Raw genomic sequence first — 19,713 nt, forward strand, 5'->3', positions numbered from 1 at the left:
TGTCCCCCTGCTCTCTCTGTACAGTGTCCCCCTGCTCTCTGTACACAGTGTCCCCCTGCTCTCTCTGTACACAGTGTCCCCCTGCTCTCTCTGTACAGTGTCCCCCTGCTCTCTGTACACAGTGTCCCCCTGCTCTCTCTGTACACAGTGTCCCCCTGCTCTCTGTACACAGTGTCCCCCTGCTCTCTGCACAGTGTCCCCCTGCTCTCTGTACAGTGTCCCCCTGCTCTCTGTACACAGTGTCCCCCTGCTCTCTGTACACAGTGTCCCCCTGCTCTCTGCACAGTGTCCCCCTGCTCTGTCTGTACAGTGTCCCCCTGCTCTCTGCACACAGTGTCCCCCTGCTCTCTGCACACAGTGTCCCCCTGCTCTCTGTACAGTGTCCCCCTGCTCTCTGTACACCGTGTCCCCCTGCTCTCTGCACACAGTGTCCCCCTGCTCTCTGTACACAGTGTCCCCCTGCTCTCTCTGTACAGTGTCCCCCTGCTCTCTGTACAGTGTCCCCCTGCTCTGTCTGTACACAGTGTCCCCCTGCTCTCTGTACAGTGTCCCCCTGCTCTCTCTGTACAGTGTCCCCCTGCTCTCTGTACAGTGTCCCCCTGCTCTCTCTGTACAGTGTCCCCCTGCTCTCTGCACACAGTGTCCCCCTGCTCTCTGTACAGTGTCCCCCTGCTCTCTGTACAGTGTCCCCCTGCTCTGTCTGTACACAGTGTCCCCCTGCTCTCTGTACAGTGTCCCCCTGCTCTCTGTACAGTGTCCCCCTGCTCTCTCTGTACAGTGTCCCCCTGCTCTCTGTACACAGTGTCCCCCTGCTCTCTCTGTACAGTGTCCCCCTGCTCTCTCTGTACACAGTGTCCCCCTGCTCTCTCTGTACAGTGTCCCCCTGCTCTCTCTGTACACAATGTCCCCCTGCTCTGTCTGTACAGTGTCCCCCTGCTCTCTGTACAGTGTCCCCCTGCTCTCTCTGTACAGTGTCCCCCTGCTCTCTGTACACAGTGTCCCCCTGCTCTCTGTACAGTGTCCCCCTGCTCTCTGTGTACAGTGTCCCCCTGCTCTCTGTACAGTGTCCCCCTGCTCTCTCTGTACAGTGTCCCCCTGCTCTCTGTACACAGTGTCCCCCTGCTCTGTCTGTACAGTGTCCCCCTGCTCTCTGTACAGTGTCCCCCTGCTCTCTCTGTACAGTGTCCCCCTGCTCTCTCTGTACACAGTGTCCCCCTGCTCTCTCTGTACACAGTGTCCCCCTGCTCTCTGTACAGTGTCCCCCTGCTCTCTGTACACAGTGTCCCCCTGCTCTCTGTACAGTGTCCCCCTGCTCTCTCTGTACACAGTGTCCCCCTGCTCTGTCTGTACACAGTGTCCCCCTGCTCTCTGTACAGTGTCCCCCTGCTCTCTGTACAGTGTGTCCCCTGCTCTGTGCTCAGCAGTGTCCTCCCTGCTCTCTCTGCAGTGGTGTCCTCCTGCTCTCTCTGTACACGGTGTCTCCTGCTCTGTGCAGCTGGAATTCAGGAGCTGTGCAGGGGGCTTTCTATGGGGAGAGCCCACCAGGACCAGGGAGCCTCTCATGTGGATGGCTGCCTGCTTCTAAACCTCAGGATTTTTCCTCGGAGCCCTCAGCAAGGGAGGATGGAGTGAGAGAGATGGTCTGAGGAGGGCTCTGCAAGAGACAGGAGATGTCTGCACTCCTGTTCCTGTCCACTTGTTCCTCGTGGGACTGGCCATGCTGATGAGAGCTCAGGAGGAGCAAGGGGAGAAGAAACCAAGGAGACCCTCAGGAGAATGCACAGCAACCCTCAGCAGCAGGGAGACAGTGCCAGGGTGGGGACCTGGGGGTGGATTCCATGCCCCATGGCTCCAGGGGCAAGTGTGGAGTCAGGCAGTGCCAGGTCCACGTGTCCTGAGCCATGGAGCCCTGCAAGTCTGACTCTGCATTCCCACCCTACCCACCCCAGCATCCTCCTGCCCTCCCCAGCAGCATCCTCCTGCCCTCCCCAGCATCCTCCTTCTCACCCCAGCATCCTCCTGCCCTCCCCAACATCCTCCTGCCCTCCCCAGCATCCTCCTGCCCTCCCCAGCATCCTCCTTCTCACCCCAGCATCCTCCTGCCCTCCCCAACATCCTCCTGCCCTCCCCAGCATCCTCCTTCTCACCCCAGCATCCTCCTGCCCACCCCAACATCCTCCTGCCCTCCCCAGCATCCTCCTGCTCACTCCAGCATCCTCCTGCCCTCCCCAGCATCCTCCTGCTCACCCCAGCATCCTCCTGCCCTCCCCAGCATCCTCCTGCTCACCCCAGCATCCTCCTGCTCACCCCAACATCCTCCTGCCCTCCCCAGCATCCTCCTGCTCACTCCAGCATCCTCCTGCCCTCCCCAGCATCCTCCTGCTCACTCCAGCATCCTCCTGCCCTCCCCAGCATCCTCCTGCTCACCCCAGCATCCTCCTGCCCTCCCCAGCATCCTCCTGCTCACTCCAGCATCCTCCTGCCCTCCCCAGCATCCTCCTGCTCACTCCAGCATCCTCCTGCCCTCCCCAGCATCCTCCTGCCCTCCCCAGCATCCTCCTGCTCACTCCAGCATCCTCCTGCCCTCCCCAGCATCCTCCTTCTCACCCCAGCATCCTCCTGCTCACTCCAGCATCCTCCTGCCCTCCCCAGCATCCTCCAGCCCTCCCCAGCATCCTCCTGCCCTCCCCAGCATCCTCCTGCTCACTCCAGCATCCTCCTGCTCACTCCAGCATCCTCCTGCCCTCCCCAGCATCCTCCTGCTCACTCCAGCATCCTCCTGCTCACTCCAGCATCCTCCTGCCCTCCCCAGCATCCTCCTGCTCACTCCAGCATCCTCCTGCCCTCCCCAGCATCCTCCTGCCCTCCCCAGCATCCTCCTGCTCACTCCAGCATCCTCCTGCCCTCCCCAGCATCCTCCTGCTCACTCCAGCATCCTCCTGCCCTCCCCAGCATCCTCCTGCCCTCCCCAGCATCCTCCTGCCCTCCCCTGCATCCTCCTGCTCACTCCAGCATCCTCCTGCCCTCCCCAGCATCCTCCTGCTCACTCCAGCATCCTCCTGCCCTCCCCAGCATCCTCCTGCTCACCCCAGCATCCTCCTGCCCTACCCAGCATCCTCCTGCTCACCCCAGCATCCTCCTGCCCACCCCAGCATCCTCCTTCTCACCCCAGCATCCTCCTGCCCTCCCCAGCATCCTCCTGCCCACCCCAGCATCCTCCTGCTCACCTCTCTGAATTTATTCAGTGTAAACCTTTTAGAACAAAGAATTCATCCATCCATCTGTCCACCTGCCCATCTGTCCCTCCAGAGTTCTCTGCTCCCACACACAGCCCAGATCCATCACCTGGCTGGGCTGCTGTTTTGCATGGGACAGAGCTGCAGTGTGTGCCTGTGGGGGGTTATCCACAGGGCTGAAGGTGCAAGGCAGAAGATCAGAGAGTCACAGAGTGCTCCAGGCTGGAAGGGAGCTCCACAGCCCATCCAGCCCAACCCCCTGCCCCCAGCAGGGACATCCTCCCCTGGAGCAGGCTGCCCAGAGCCCTCTCCAGCCTCCCCTGGAATAGCTCCAGGCATGGAGCCTCAACCACCTCCCTGGGCAGCCTGCTGCAGTGTTCCAGCAGCCTCCTGGGGCAGAACTTGTTCCTCACATCCAAGCTCAATCTGCTCTGCTCTGAAGCCATTGCCCCTGGGCCTGTCCCTGCAGGCCTTTGGGAACAGTCCCTCTGCAGCCTTCCTGTAGCCCCTTCAGGTACTGGGAGGCTGCTCTGAGGTCTCCCTGGAGCCTTCTCCTCTCCAGGCTGAACACCCCCAGCTCCCTCAGCCTGTCCCCATAACAGAGCCCCTCCAACCCCCTGAGCATTTTCATGGCCTCCTTTGGAGCCTCTCCCTCAGCTCCAGGTCCTTGCTGTGCTGAGGGCTCCAGCCCTGCACAGAGCCCTGCAGGTGAGGTCTCCCCAGAGCAGAGTCCAGGGGCAGGATCCTCTCTCCCCAGCTCTGGCCACACTGCTTTGGCTGCAGCCCAGGCTGCCCTTGGCCTCCTGTGCTGCAGTCTCTCACTGCCTGCTCCTGGGCAGCTTCTCCCCCACCAGCACCCCCAAGGCTTTTCCTCAGGGCTGCTTCCATCTCCTCCTCCCCCAGGCTGTACTGGCAGTGAGGATTGCTCTGGCCCAGGTGCAGGACCTTGCTCCTGTTGAACCTCAGGAGGTTCCCCTGTTCCCCCCTCTGCAGCCTGCCCAGGTCCCTCTGGATGACTGCAAGCAGCCCAGGCCTCTTCCCTTTGAAAGAAGGGCTGGAGCCTGCAAGGCAGCTGCTGGGGTCCATGGCTCCATGTTCCTCATGCCAGCAGCTCCCCAGGCTGAACATCAGCTCCCAGCTCCCTCCCCAGCCTCTCCTCATCCCCTCACAACCACCTCTGCTCCAGGCTCCACCAAACACAGCCAGTCCCTGGGTTTGCTCCTGCAAGGTGTCCCTCAGAGCAGGGAGGGCAGCTCCAGCAGCAGGCAGATGCCTCCTGAGCACCCCTGAGTCAGCACCCTGGATGCCACCCCCACTATGGCAATGCCATGAAGGATGCAGCTGTGCACCCCCCCCACACAGCCACCCCTGCCTGCTGGGGCATCACCACACTCACACTGTGCCCCCACAGCCTGCCCAAGGACCACTGTGGAGGCCACCCCCAGACCAGTGCAGGGCAGGTGCATGCCCTCCACACACATCCTCGGCCTTGAGCTCCCTGGAGCATGAGCAAAGCCACCTCCAGGGCCTTTCTCCTCTCACATCCAGGTCAGGGAGGAGCAGCCCAGGCCTGTCTCTGCCCCCATGGCACAGCATCCCCTGTGTGCCAGGCAGGAGCTGAGGGCACCATGCAGCCTGAGCTTGGGCCCCTCTTCCCCCTCACTGCAGGCAGGAGCATGGGCACAGGGCTTTCAGGCACTCCTGGCACATGGCTCTTGCCCCCCAGCATCTCCCCTGGCAGCAGTGGGGGAGCTGGGCTGGGCACCAGCACTGCAGTTCACCTCCAAGGAGCTGCAGCATGGCCACAGGCTGCCAGGAGGACCTCTGCTCCCCATTCTCACTGCCATGGGAGAGGCTGGCAGGCATGGTGGGGGGAGGCTGGGCACAGCCCTGCTGGAGGTGTGTGTGTGGATTGCTTTGCTCCTCCTTCCCTTGCAAAACACAGAAATGGAGAGAGAAAGAAAAAGGCCAAAGGAAGCCAGGCTGACAGCTCCAGCTCCTGCCTTAGTGACTCAGTGAAACACACCCAGAGGTAATTCAGGCCTCCAAGGCAAGCCTGGCACCCACAGCAAGCAAAGAGGCCAGGGAGAAGTCAGGCAGCTGCAGCTAAGGCAGAGAGGCAGAGGGATGAGTGTGGGCAGTGGGCAAGGAGCAAGGCTGCTGCTCCCTGCTGCTCTCACTGTGCCCTGCAGGTCCCATGGGAAAGGGCAACCATGGGATCATGGAACTGGGGAGGTTGGAAGAGACCTTTGAGAGCATCACAGAGGCACAGAGCTGCCAGGGCTGGGAGGGACCCCAAGGCTCAGCCAGCCCCAACCCCCTGCCATGGGCAGGGACACCTCACACCACAGCAGGTTGCTCACAGCCACCTCCAGCCTGGCTGCAAACACCTCCAGGCAGGAGGCTTCCACCACCTCCCTGGGCAGCCTGTGCCAGGCTCTCACCACCCTCCTGGCCAACAACTTCTTCCTGAGGTCTAATCTGAATCTCCCCTCCTCCAGCTTGGATCCATCCCCCCTCCAGTCCTATCCCTCCCTGACACCCTAGGAGTCCCTTCCCTTTCTTGTCTCACCAAGCACAACCTCTCAGTGCCCCTGGTGCAGAGGTCAGGGCTGTGCCCAGTGGTCTCTCCTGGCCTAAGGACACTCTCCCCTCTGCAGACCTCTGTGCCCCATGGGGACTGTGACCATTTGCTCTCAGCTTTCCCTCCCCAGCTCAGACCCCAAGCTTTGTCTCAGCCATCCCCTGGGCAGGACCATCCAAGCCCAGCTGGTTTCATTGCCTTCTGCTCCTTCCCCTGCTCTTGGCACTAGGGTGTGGGAGCTTCCTGGAGCTCAGCTCTCGGCAGGCAGTGCTCATTTGGTGCTGTTTGTGCATCAGCTGCTGAGGAGGAAGGCTGGGAGGAGGGAAGAGCTGGTGGCTGGGCATGCCCTCGCTCCTCCATCCAGCCCAGGTGCCTCACAGGAGCACAGCCCACCCCTCCATCCAGCCATGAGCTCCAGCCTCACCCCCAGAGCTCCCTGAGCCCTCTGCCCTGCTTGCCAGAGCCTCAGTGGCAGGGAGAAACCTCCCTGGGTGGCAGCCTGTAGAGAGCCACCCAGCTTCTGTCTCAGTGAGCCCAGAGGGCTACAGAGAGGCTCTGCTGCTGCCCACAGGCTGGGCAAAAAGCTCAGCTGGCCTAAAAAGCCTGATGGAGGTCCCTGGGGCAGCTCAGAGAAGGAGGTTAGAGGGTGGTGGAGTGACAAAGCCAGGGGCTGGGAGGGTCAGGAGCTCTCCAGCAGCCTCTCCTGGGATTTTTTGCTTCTTATTTACTTCTGGGCAGCATCAGGGCCAGGACAGGAAACCCACAGCAGCCTCTGCACTCTCTGCACCCCCAGGTGCCCCCCAGGTGCTTCCTATTGACCAAGGCTCCAAGGCTGTGAAGGAAAAGCCTCTGCCATGCTCTTGATGTTTATGTGATCTCATCACCATCCTCCCCCTCTGGGAGGCCACCCCCAGGCTGTTGGGATAGTTGGGTTTGGCTGAGCTGCTGCTGGGAGCAGGGTCACCTCCTGGGCTGTGACAGGAGACCTTTCCTGTCCTTTCCTCCTCCCTGCCTCTTCACCACCTCTCCAGTGCCTGCTGCTTTAAGACAAGACCCTTCGCAATGGACCTTAGCAGCTGTGACAATGCTGCTGGGTCCCAGACCCTGCCCTTGTCCCTGCCTGGGGCAGAAACACAACTCCCTGTGTGCCTGAGGGCTGCAGCTCTTCCCTGCACAAGCCTCTCCTCCAGCTCCCTGGAGGGGGGCCAAGCAGCTGCACCTTCTTGCCCATCTAGCCCACAGCAGGTCAGGGACCTGGGGAGCAGCAGGAGCCAGGGACTTGGGGAGCAGCAGGAGCCAGGGACCTGGGGAGCAGCAGGAGCCAGGGACCTGGGGAGCAGCAGGAGCCAGGGACCTGGGGAGCAGCAGGAATCAGGGACCTGGGGAGCAGCAGGAGCCAGGGACCTGGGGAGCAGCAGGAGCCAGGGACCTGGGGAGCAGCAGGAGCCAGGGACCGGGGGAGCAGCAGGAGCCAGGGACCTGGGGAGCAGCAGGAGCCAGGGACCTGGGGAGCAGCAGGAGCCAGGGACCTGGGGAGCAGCAGGAGCCAGGGACTTGGGGAGCAGCAGGAGCCAGGGACCTGGGGAGCAGCAGGAATCAGGGACCTGGGGAGCAGCAGGAGCCAGGGACCTGGGGAGCAGCAGGAGCCAGGGCCTTGGGGAGCAGCAGGAGCCAGGGACCTGGGGAGCAGCAGGAGCCAGGGACCTGGGGAGCAGCAGGAGCCAGGGACCTGGGGAGCAGCAGGAGCCAGGGACCTGGGGAGCAGCAGGAATCAGGGACCTGGGGAGCAGCAGGAGCCAGGGACATAGGGAGCAGCAGGAGCCAGGGACTTGGGGAGCAGCAGGAGTCAGGGACCTGGGGAGCAGCAGGAGCCAGGGACCTGGGGAGCACCAGGAGTCAGGGACCTGGGGAGCACCAGGAGCCAGGGACCTGGGGAGCAGCAGGAATCAGGGACCTGGGGAGCAGCAGGAATCAGGGACCTGGGGAGCAGCAGGAATCAGGGACCCCCGTGCCTGTATGGCTGCAGATGCCTCCTGGCTCTGCTCGCCCCTTGGCTGGTGGCTGCTCTGGGCTCCACGAGGGCACAGCAGGAGCCTGGGTGCCCCTGTGCCCGGGCATTGCTCCAGCCACTGCCCAGCACCACAGCCCCCAGCTGGAGCAGAGACCCCCCCAGCTCTCCCCGCCCCTAGGCATAGCCGCGGGAGGCCCCCAGCCGCCCTCTGCCCCGGGCACCTCCTGCCAGCTCCCCTCTGCCCCCCGGACAGCTCTGCCGCTTTGGCTCTGCCCGGGCTCTCTTCTCACCTCCCAGGGCAGCAACATCTCCAGAGAGGAGCCCCCCGCTTGCCCCCTCTCCGGCCCCGGGGGGCACCCTGCCCGCGGTGCCCGCCCTGCCCGCGGCGCCCGTCCTGCCCGCGGTGCCCGCCCTGCCCGCGGTGCCAGCCCTGCCCGCGGTGCCCGCCCTGCCCGCGGCGCCCGTCCTGCCCGCGGTGCCAGCCCTGCCCGCGGTGCCCGCCCTGCCCGCGGTGCCCGTCCTGCCCGCGGTGCCAGCCCTGCCCGCGGTGCCCGCCCTGCCCGCGGTGCCAGCCCTGCCCGCGGTGCCCGCCCTGCCCGCGGTGCCCGCCCTGCCCGCGGCGCCCGCCCTGCCCGCCCTGCCCGCGGTGCCCGTCCTGCCCGCGGTGCCCGCCCTGCCCGCGGTGCCCGCCCTGCCCGCGGTGCCCGCGGTGCCAGCCCTGCCCGTCCTGCCCGCGGTGCCCGTCCTGCCCGCGGCGCCCGCCCTGCCCGTCCTGCCCGCGGTGCCCGCCCTGCCCGTCCTGCCCGCGGTGCCCGCAGCACTCACGGTCCAGCTGCTCCCCGCGGCGGCTCCGGGCGGGCTGCTGCTGTCATTCACAGGCTGGGGCACGCTGCTGCTCCATGTGCCGGGCTGGTCAGAGCCGGGCAGCAGCTCTGTGACCCTGCTCAGCAGGCTCCTGGGGCTGGGGAGGACAGAGAGGAGTGTGAGGCCAGGGAGGCAGGGGGCGGCTCCAGCCCCTTCCCCATCCTCCTTTGCTCTTGCCCCCACCCAAAGTCCCTTCAGGCCCCGCCAGGTGCCCAGGAAGGGATGCAGCAGAGATGCTCCTGTATCAGTCTCACAGTCTCACAGTCTCACCAAGGCTGCAAGAGACCCCAAGGATCATGGAGTCCAACCTGTCTCCACAGACCTCATGGCTAGACCATGGCACCAAGTGCCACATCCAATCCCCTCTGGAACACCTCCAGGGATGGGGACTCCACCACCTCCCTGGGCAGCACATCCCAATGCCGAACGACTCGCTTGGTGAAGAACTTCTCCTCACCTCCAGCCTAAACCTCCCCTGGCACAGCTTGAGACTGTGTCCTCTTGTTCTGGTGCTGGGTGCCTGGCACAAGAGACCAACCCCCACCTGGCTCCAACCTCCCTGCAGGGAGTTGCAGAGAGCAAGAAGGTCTCCCCTGAGCCTCCTCTTCTGCAGGCTAAGCAACCCCAGCTCCCTCAGCCTCTCCTCCCAGGGCTGTGCTCCAGACCCCTCCCCAGCTTTGTTGCCCTTCTCTGGACACCTTCCAGCAGCTCAACCTCTTTCCTGACCTGAGGAGCCCAGAGCTGGCCACAGGACTCCAGGTGTGGGCTGAGCAGCGCTGAGCACAGGGCAGGATGAGCTCCCTGCTCCTGCTCCCTGCTCCTAAGAGGACCTTGCACCTTATCATAGAACCACAGAGCTCTCAGGGCTGGAAGGGACCCCAAGGCTCAGCCAGCTCCAACCCCCCTGCCATGGGCAGGGACACCTCACACCACAGCAGGTTGCTCACAGCCACCTCCAGCCTGGCTGCAAACACCTCCAGGCAGGAGGCTTCCACCACCTCCCTGGGCAGCCTGTGCCAGGCTCTCACCACCCTCCTGGCCAACAACTTCTTCCTCACAGCCAAGCTCAACCTTCCAGCACCTCCCTGGGCACCTTCTGGCTCTTGGTGCACTGGGGACATCCCCCAGCTGCTCTCAGAGGCTTGGAGGAGGAGCTGGGGGGGCTGGGGGGTGGTCCAGGCCATGCAGAGCAGTCAGATGTGCCCCAAAGCTGAAGAAGAGGGCAGCTGCCTGGCTCAGAGGCACAGGGCCTGCAGAGCTGCCCTCCCTCTGCACTTGGAAAAGAGCAGCTTAGGCTCCCAGCAGATTGGGGGGGGGGGAAGAAAAACTGCACTGCCATAAGCCCAGGGGGAGCTGCCTGCCTGGGCTCTAAGCTGAGGGCAGCCTTCCAGATAAGAGCATTAGGAAGTGGGGATAAAGCAGCCCTGCTGCAGGGCTGCTCTGAGCTGCTGCCTAGGCTGGGGAGGCAGCACAGCAGAGCTGGCTGTGCTGGGCCCTGGCAGCCCCAGAGCACCTCAGCAGCAACCTGAGTGCCAGGCCTGCAGCCCCCTCAGGGCAGGAGCTGGAGCAGCCCTAGCAGGGGCAGAGGGTAGGACTCAGAGGACTGTCCCAAAAGCTCACATTTCATATCAGGAGCCTGAAATCCCCTGGGGGAACAAAGACAGCACAGGTCTGATGGAATGGGATGGAATGGGATGGGATGGGATGGGATGGGATGGGATGGGATGGAATAGAATAGAATGGAATAGAATAGAATGGAATGGAATGGAATGGAATGGAATGGAATGGAATGGAATAGAATTAACCAGGTTGGAAAAGACCTCAGAGATCACCAAGTCCAACCTCTCCCCCAGCACCATCTGAGCAACTCAACCATGGCACCAAGGGCCTCAGCCAGACTCTTCCTCAACACCTCCAGGGATGGGGACTCCACCACCTCCCTGGGCAGCACAGGGTAAGGGGAGCCCTGGGCTGCTGTCTTTGCCCTCATAGAGTAAACCAGGCTGGAAAAGACCTCAGAGATCATCAAGTCCAACCTGTTCCCTAATCCCTAACCCCTCCTGACAACTAACCCATGGCTCTGAGTGCCACATCCAGGCTCTTCCTCAACACCTCCAGGGATGGGGACTCCACCACCTCCCTGGGCAGCACAGCCCCAGGGCCAATCTCTCTGGCTGGGAAGAATTTCTTCCTCACCTCCAGCCTGAACCTCCCCTGGCACAGCTGGAGACTGTGTCCTCTTGTTCTGGTGCTGGGTGCCAGGCAGAAGACACCAACCCCCACCTGGCTACAACCTCCCTGCAGGGAGTTGCAGAGAGCAAGAAGGTCTGCACAGATGGGCAGAGGCCAAGGGCAGGAGATTGAACACAGCCAAGTGCCAGGGGCTGCACTTTGGCCACAGCAACCCCAGGCAGTGCTGCAGGCTGGGGGCAGAGTGGCTGAGAGCAGCCAGACAGAGAGGGACCTGGGGGTGCTGGTTGAAACTGAGCCAGCAGTGTGCCCAGGGGGCCAAGAAGGCCAAGGGCATCCTGGCCTGCAGCAGGAAGAGTGTGGCCAGCAGGAGCAGGGAGCTCATCCTGCCCTGTGCTCAGCACTGCTCAGCCCACACCTGGAGTCCTGTGGCCAGCTCTGGGCTCCTCAGGGCAGGAAAGAGGTTGAGCTGCTGGAAGGTGTCCAGAGAAGGGCAACAAAGCTGGGGAGGGGTCTGGGGCACAGCCCTGGGAGGAGAGGCTGAGGGAGCTGGGGTTGCTTAGCCTGCAGAAGAGGAGGCTCAGGGGAGACCTTCTTGCTCTCTGCAACTCCCTGCAGGGAGGTTGGAGCCAGGTGGGGGTTGGGCTCTTCTCCCAGGCACCCAGCCCCAGAACAAGAGGACACAGTCTCAAGCTGTGCCAGGGGAGGTTTAGGCTGGAGGTGAGGAGAAAGTTCTTCACTGATAGAGTTGTTAGCCCTTGGGATGTGCTGCCCAGGGAGGTGGTGGAGTCCCCATCCCTGGAGGTGTTCAGGAGGGGATTGGATGTGGCACTTGGTGCCATGGTCTAGTCCTGAGCTCTGTGGTGCCAGCCTGGACTCGATGATCTTTGAGGTCTCTTCCAGCCTTGGTGATGCTGTGAGACTGCTCAGGTTGGCTCTCCCCCCTCAGCCCCAGGAGCTGGAACAGACCCAAGCTGTGCCTGGAGGGCTGGGGAGGCTGCCTGGGGGCACTGCAGGGGCACCCTGGTGGCTCTCAAGTAGCTTGGTGCAGAACCCAGGCCAGCTGGTAGGCAGCACAGGCTGAGATCCCAGCCCTCACCCCACAGAGCTCTCCTCACTGCTCCAGGGGCTGGAGGCCTGAGCAGGAGCAGCTGCCTCTGGAGCACAAATCATCCTGCTCAGCCCCCAGCCTGGCCATGGCTCTGCTCTCTCCTTCCTTTCCTTGCCCATTTCCTGTGCTGCTCCATTGCCTTTCCAGCTCATCCCCCCTGGGGGCTGTGGGCAAGAGCCACATGGCAGCCAGCATCTGCACAGCTCCCAGCAGTGACCTGTGCTGCTCAGAGGACAGCAGCAGCCCTGCTGCCCCCCAGGCCTCCCCTCAGACAGACCAGAAGGCTCCAGCAGGAAGGAGGAACTCTGCATCCAGCCCTGTGCTTTGCTCTGCTCCAGAGGTCAGCTCCTCTGCACCAGCTCCACCAGCCCCACCAGCTCCACCACCTCCACCAGCCCCACCAGCTCCACCAGCTCCACCAGCCCCATCAGCCCCATCTCCATCAGCCCCACCAGCTCCATCAGCCCCACCAGCCCCACCAGCCCCATCAGCCCCATCTCCACCAGCCCCACCAGCTCCACCATCTCCATCAGCCCCACCAGCCCCACCAGCCCCATCTCCATCAGCCCCACCATCTCCACCAGGGCTGGGGCTGGTGTCCTTCAGCCAGCATCACTGCCACTGTCCCCCTGTGCTGTGGCCCTGCTGAGAGGTCGAGCAGCAAGGGGGAGGCAGCTTGGGAGCAGCCCCTGGCTGCAGCTCCTCCCAGCAGGGACTGCAGCCCTGGGGAGCATCCAACCTTGAACTGATGAAAGGCTGAGGAGCCTCATGGCTGGTGGAGCCCTTGGGGTGGGGGGGTGAGCTGGCAGCTGGCAGGCTGGAGGCAGGGCAGGCTCCTCCTGGCTGCCCAGCTGCCTGGCAGCAGCTCCACGCAAGGAGAAGGCTCAGCTGCCAGCCATGGGCACTGCTAGGGCATGCCTGGGAACAAGCTGGTCACCCACTGCCATGGGCACAGGAGAGGGGCATGAGGAAAGCCCCCAGCAGCTCACCAGCCTGCCCTGCTGCCAGGCAGGGCAGCAGGCAGGGCAGTGGGGAACAGGCTGGGGCAGAGCCAGGCCAGGCTCATGCCCACAGGCTGCCTCTTGCCCCAGCCTAGCTTTGACCTAGCTGCAGCCTCCCCAGCTGTGGGAAATGTCCTCTCCACGTCCTCAGGCCCTTGGGCTCCCCAGGGGTGAGCTGCTGAACTCCTTGGGCAGCTGAGATGGTGGCACAAGCATCCAGAGCCCCAGCAGCTCAGCACCCAGCCAGCACCAGGTGGCTGCTGCTGCCTTAACCTCCAGCCTGCTGTGCCGGAGCTGGGGATGCAGAGAGGCTTCCTTGGGCCTCCCAGGGAAACAGAGACTCAACCAGGTTGGAAAACCCTCAGAGATCATCCAGTCCAACCCAGTACCTAGTGCCCAGCACCTCCTGACAACTCAACCATGGCACCAAGGGCCTCAGCCAGGCTCTTCCTCAACACCTCCAGGGCTGGGGACTCCACTACCTCCCTGGGCAGCACAGCCCCAGGGCCAATCTCTCTGGCTGGGAAGAATTTCTTCCTCACCTCCAGCCTGAACCTCCCCTGGCACAGCTTGAGACTGTGTTCTCTTGTTCTGCTGCTGGGTGCCTGGCACAAGAGACCAACCCCCACCTGGCTCCAACCTCCCTGCAGGGAGTTGCAGAGAGCAAGAAGGTCTCCCCTGAGCCTCCTCTTCTGCAGGCTAAGCAACCCCAGCTCCCTCAGCCTCTCCTCCCAGGGCTGTGCCCCAGACCCCTCCCCAGCTTTGTTGCCCTTCTCTGGACACCTTCCAGCAGCTCAACCTCTTTCCTGCCCTGAGGAGCCCAGAGCTGGCCACAGGACTCCAGGTGTGGGCTGAGCAGTGCTGAGCACAGGGCAGGATGAGCTCCCTGCTCCTGCTGGCCACACTCTTCCTGCCGCAGGCCAGGATGCCCTTGGCCTTCCCCCAGGTCCCCCCCAGCTGCCACGTCTGCAGATCCCTTTCCCCTGACAGCAGCAGGGAGCTGAGGCAGTGAGAGGCTGCTGCCTCTTGCCCTGCTTTAATGCGGAGGGCAGCTGAAAGGCGCAGGAGGAGATCGGCTCCGGCAGCCCCTGGCTGTCCCTGCCGGCGCCGCGCTGCTGCTCCCCGCACCGGCAGCTGCCTGTAACCCTTTGCCGATCTCCTCTGCCCTCCCCAGCGCAGGCAGTGTCCTTCCCTGCCTGCACAGCCAGGGGAACCTTCCCCTCTGCCTTTTGATGGTGCAGAGCTGTGGCAGCCTGTGCCGTGCTGACAGATGCAGGCAGCCAGCTCCCTGCCCCAGATCTGATCATTTAAGGAGAGAAAGGAGAAGATGGGGAGGGGGGAGGGGGGGGGGAACAGAATAAAGTGAATCTCCTTCTGCATCACATGCCCCCAGAACTGCCTCGGGGCTGCCTGCACCCCCAGAGGGCCAGGGCTGAGCTGGGCACACGGCATCATTAGGGTCGGAAGGCACCTCAGGGATCATCTGGTTCCAACCCCTCTGCCATGGGCCCTGCACGTCCCCCCACCCCCTGCTGAGCACTGGGGCCAGCCCTGGCAGCTCTCTGTGCCAGCAGGAGATGGCATCTCCCAGCCTGCTGTGCTCAGGGGGCAGCTGCAACCCATCCCATTAGAGCCAACCCCAGCTGGGTCTGCAGGGACACCTCAGCCCCAGCAGGGCAGCTGCCACGGCTGGCAGCAGCTCCTCTTGAGCCGCTCCAGCAGCCTGTGAAGCCCCCAGAAACCTCCCCCCAGCCTCCCTGCCCAGTCCCTCTCTGCTCCAGGACCTGCCTGCTTGGGAGGAGCCCCAGCCCTGCACCGCAGCCCTCTGTGACTGCCTCTGCCGTGGGCAGCCTCCAGCCCCAGCCCCCAGGCAACCTCCCTGCCCCCAGGGAGCAAGGCCTGAGCCCTCCAGCCCCAGCACAGCCCCCAGATGGGGTCAGGGCACGGTTTGGGACAGGCACAGGCAGGAACCACCTCAGGAGGCAGTCCAGCTGCAGCCAGCATCCAAAGGAGGTGGATGGCCCCAGGGAGGCTGCTCTGCAGCACGGGGCCTGCCCTGGGCTCCCGGCCCCAGTGCCAGCAGGACCACATTTAGCTGCAGGCAGGGCAAGGTCTCAGCATGGGAGGCTGAGCAGAGTGCAGAAGGTGCTCTGCCTGCCCCACCTTGAGTGAGGAGCTCCAGTGGCCTCTGTCCCCCCCCAGCCCCCATGGGACACACACCTGGAAGGTGCAGGCAGAGCTCAGTTTGCTTTCTGTGGGTCCCCCTCCCCACCCCACACTTGGGCATCGTTGGCACTTCCAGCTGAACCTCCTGCTCCTGCAGCACCCTCCAAAGCAGCCTGGCACAGGACAGGAGCCCTGGCAGCCCTCCCAGGCTCCCCAGGCCCGAGCCAGCCCTGTGGGTCCTGCTGGCACACAGGGGACGAGTTTTGATCCCATCCACCCCACAGTTTATCTACAGCAGTGCCAGTGCTGGTGCCAGCCCTCCCACTTCATGTGGAGCCACTCCAGGAGAGGAGAGCCTACGGTGGGCTGGCCTCTGGTTTGCCTAAAGCAGGCAGCAGGTGGCCTGGGGCCACCAAAACCTCCCTGCTGAGCATGGCAAAGGTGGCAGGCTGGAGGGCAGGGCTCGTGGTGGTGATGCCAGGGCTCATGGTGGTGATGCCAGGCTCTGTGATCACCAGCAGGCACCTGCTCACCATGGCTCCAGGGTGAGCTGCCTGGGGTGAGGCCTGGGAGGTGCTCAACCCCAGGAGACAGCAGATGGACTTCTGTGCATTTGAGCAGCCCTGTGTCAGCAGCCCCAGCTGTGGCCAGGCTGGCACCCCCTGCAGCCAGCACTCCCCAGGAGGTGGCATTCACCTGGGCCCTGGGCAGGGCAGCCAGCTCAGGCTCCCCCAGCCAGCCAGAACCTGTCCTGCAGATCCTGGCTCTGATCCTGGCTCACACAAAGGTGACTCTGTTCCTGTGCTTCATTCCTTGCAGGCCACTTGCAGCCAGGCTTAGCTTGACTCTTGTCCCCCAGGAGCCTCTGGTTAGTGCCCAGAGCAGTCTCCTCCCTGCAGACTCAGCTCTGTGTGAGACCAGGCACCATGGGACAGGCAGCTCCTAAGGCTCCACAGCTCCCTGCTCCAGCCACAGGGTCTCCCTTCCACCCCACTGCCACCTCCCTCTGCTCCTCCAGGAGCTGGGTGGCTCTCCCCACTCTGCCCAGGGGGTTGTGGGCAGCTGCCTCAGGTGCAGCTGTGTGGAGGTTTGCACCAATGAACCCCAAAACCTGAGGAGTGGCTTCTGGAGCCTCCACACCTGTGACCTGCAGCCTCCCTCTGCTTTCTCCTTGTGCCTCTGGCTCCCATCCAGGCACTCAGCAGCAGGGCAGCTGGGGAGAGCTGGGGCTAGGGTAGGAATCACAGCCTCACTGAATGCCTGCCTGGAAAAGCCCTCTCAGATCACCCAGTCCAACACCAACCCCACACCACCATCCACCAAGCCATGGCCCCAGGTGCCATGGCCACAGGGTTCCTGAGCCCCTCCAGCCATGGGGACTCCACCACCTCCCTGGCAGCCTCTGCCAGGCCCTGAGCAATCCTCCAGCAAAGACATTTTGCCTCCTCTCCAACCTCAGCCTCCCCTGGCACAATTTCAAGGCATTTCCTCTCCTTCTCTCACCTGAGAGCAGGGAGCAGAGCCCAAAGCCCAGCTCCCTGCAGCCTCCTCTCAGGGAGCTGCAGAGAGCAATGAGGTCTCCCTCAGCCTCCTCTGCTCCACACCAACCTCCCCCCCAGCTCCCTCAGCTGCTGCTCCCCAGCCCTGCTCCCCAGACCCTTCCCCAGCTTGGTTGCCCTTCTCTGGCCCTGCCCCAGCCCTCAATGTCCTTCTGGCAGTGAGGGGATCAGAACTGCAGCCAGTACTCAAGATGCAGCCTCGCCAGTGCCCAGTCCAGGGGCACCATCCCTGCCCTGCTCCTGCTGCCCACCCCAGTGCTGAGCCAGAAGCAGATGCCCTCTGCCCTCTCAGGCCACTCTGCCCTATGAAGGGGACACTGGGAGAAAGGCTGAGGGTAGCTCAGCAGAGTCCCCAAGCGCCCTGGCACCCTGCTTGGCCATGCCCTGGTAGGCAGAGTGTGCCCTGAGTCCCCACAAACACTTCCTCTGAGGGCTGTGGAGATGCAGCAGCAAAGTGCTGCTCCTTCCAGTCCCTGCCTCTGGCTGCTTCCTTCCATCAGCATCTCTGCCCTGTGAGCTGGGAGGGCTCTGTCCCCCTTGCTTGCCTCCCGGGCACCTGCTCCCCCCAGGGCTGTGCCACCCAGGGCCAGGCTCTTCGTGCCTGAGGGTGCCAACCTCAGCCCCATCAGCACCCCTGCCACGACTGCACCTCCTATTAAGGCATTTGCAAAGGTTAATGCATGCAGGACAGGCCTGCTCTCCCCAGAGTCATGGATGCTACAGGCACCAGCAACAAGGGCCAGCCCCTGACGTGGTGAGGCTGCACCACCCTCTCCCAGCACACTGCTGCTCCCCAGTCCCCCCAGAGCACTCATCCTGCCTCTCACTGCTCTCGATAGCCCCAAACCCCCGAGGGCCTCGTGGTCACCCCATGCCTGCAGCTCTGTCTGCTGCCCTGCTGGCTCAGCCCCACTCCACACCAGGGCCTCTCTCCCCTCCACTGCTCTTGTGTGGGCAGAGAGGCTGCTGGGGCTCCTCTGTGAGCCTCCACCTCCACTTGCTCTCTAGAGCATGGTTTGATCCCTCCAAAGGCCACACAGAAACTCCTCCTTCCCAAGCTGCCGCTGCTGACCAGCAGTCCGAGCCCAGCTCCGTACTGCTGTCTTTTCCCTGCCCATCTCATCGGAGCCCTTGCTCTGCGCTCCACCTTGCCCTCTGTGCATCTGTTGCCCTCCTACCTTCTTCCTTTGCAGCTTATTCTTCACCTGCTTGGCTTTTCCCCACCCTCCCCTTCTGCTCCCAGGTCTCATTTCATCCTCCCCCCGGGCGATGCCAATGCTTACCAGCGCGCCTAGGGCCAGCCCCGCACCGGGATGGCTTTGCCCCGGGGCCTTCCTGGCCCCTAGCCCATCCCAACTGCAGCACAACCCTGCCCAGCCAGCTGGCCAGCGGCGCAAGGGTCTCTGGCTCCTGCCAGCCCTGCCACCTCCACCACCCTGGAGGCAGGCAGGGGCTGCCGTGCAAGCCAGGCTGCCGCCGGCGCTGCCGCGGCGATCGCCTCAGCCCTGGGGTCACCGGCAGGGAAGAAAACGCCGAAAGCCCGGACGAGGAAGAAGAGAAGAGGGGTGGAAGGGACGGAAGAGCAGAGGGGGGGAAGGGACGGAAGAGCAGAGGGGGGGAAGGGACGGAAGAGCAGAGGGGGGGAAGGATTCTTGCAGGACCCTCAGGAAGCCTTTCTGCCCCTCCGTGCCCGCACACCTCGCTGGCTGAGCCCCGCGCTGCCCTGCCCGGCCGCCGGCGCTGGACGCTGAGGTCTTCCTCTTCCAAAGGATTACAAATTGCTGTCTGAGCCTCTAATTAGGGAAGGGAAGACGAGCCTGCTCCTGACAGTGATACTTAGCAGCCATTTAGAAACCGCTCGGAAGGCAGCAAGGCGCCGAGAGCAGCCGGCAGCAGGGAGCCGCAGCCCCGCACCGCCCCGCAAGCTCTGCCCAGCTCCAGCCCCAGCTCCCGCAGCTCCCTGCCCTTCCTCAGAGCTCATCTGGCTCTCCAGGATGCTCCCCCCCGCCCGGGCCGCTTGGCTCCCAGCCCCCTTGCCCTTGCTTCGTATTTATTTAACACAATTAAAACCTGCTCAGTGGGGCCGCTGGAAGGCAGGGCAGGCAAATTAGATCTGCCTCCTGCTCCTGCTGCTGCGGCTGCCGCCGGGGAAGAGCAGCCTGGCGCCAGCCTGGAGGCCACCTGCGCTGCTCCAGGGCAGCGTGGTGACTGGTGAGTCGCAGGGCAGGTGCCTGAGGCCACGGCTTGGCGCTCCTCCTTGTCCCCTTCCACGCGTGGCCACTGGGAGCTGGGAAAGGGCTGCAAGAGGAGAGCCTTGCCTGGCACCTCTGCGCTGTGCTGGGACCCCCTGAGAGCCACGGGCAAGGTGGTCCTGGTGCACGGCCACCCCTCCAGGAGGAGCAGCCCAGGGCATGACAGAAGCAGCTCCATCCCTGTTCCTTTTGGGTGATGGCCGTGACAAGCGTGTGGAGGCTGCTCTGACCTCCTCCTCTTGACAGTGGCTAGAGACAGGACACTGCTCCTGGCCAAGGAGGGGCAGCAGAGGTGGCCTCAGCCCCTTCTGACCCCTTGCTGCCTCTGGCAGGGCCTCTGTTTCCCACATAGCTTCGTGCCAGGACCAAGCTCTCCCATCAGAAGACCAGGTTGGCTCTAGGACCCATCACAGGCCCTGCTCTACAGCTGTGGCCTTCCCCAGCATCATCCTAGGGGGGAACTTTGTAGAGCAGAGTTAATGGCTGGCCTTGATGCTCCCAGGGGCCTTTTCCAGCCTGGATGATTCTGTAGTGCTGGCCCCCATTGCATCACAGCCCTCCCAAAGCCCTGCCCGCTGACAGGCCCCAGGACAAGCAGCTCAGCTACCTCCTGAAGGGCTCCAAAGACTTCCCACAGGAGGGAGAGCAAAGAGCCAGAGCTCAACAGCATGAGCCACAACCTCAGGGCACAAGGGCAGAGCTAGCCCTGCCCTCCCCCCTTGCTTTGTGCCTGGTGGGG

The 19,713-nt window shown here is 63.6% G+C and overlaps 2 protein-coding genes across 2 annotated transcripts in view; one reads left to right on the top strand and one right to left on the bottom strand.

The window, feature by feature from the left end:
* DLGAP4 (DLG associated protein 4) overlaps positions 1-19,713 on the bottom strand; it is a 182,316-nt gene that overhangs the window by 139,108 nt on the left and 23,495 nt on the right. Inside the window, exon 2 of the mRNA XM_054173383.1 lies at positions 8,657-8,792. The gene's annotated coding sequence lies outside the window, so the exon portion shown is untranslated. The remainder of the gene's footprint in view (positions 1-8,656; positions 8,793-19,713) is intronic.
* The window catches only part of LOC128898562 (basic proline-rich protein-like), a 75,581-nt gene that overhangs the window by 31,449 nt on the left and 24,419 nt on the right, over positions 1-19,713 (top strand). The window contains exon 2 of the mRNA XM_054173332.1: positions 8,129-8,743. Within this exon, the coding sequence (XP_054029307.1) occupies positions 8,129-8,743 (615 nt within the window). The remainder of the gene's footprint in view (positions 1-8,128; positions 8,744-19,713) is intronic.

The sequence above is a fragment of the Dryobates pubescens genome, chromosome 26 (genome assembly GCF_014839835.1).
Source record: "Dryobates pubescens isolate bDryPub1 chromosome 26, bDryPub1.pri, whole genome shotgun sequence".
NCBI classification, from domain to species: Eukaryota; Metazoa; Chordata; class Aves; order Piciformes; family Picidae; genus Dryobates; species Dryobates pubescens.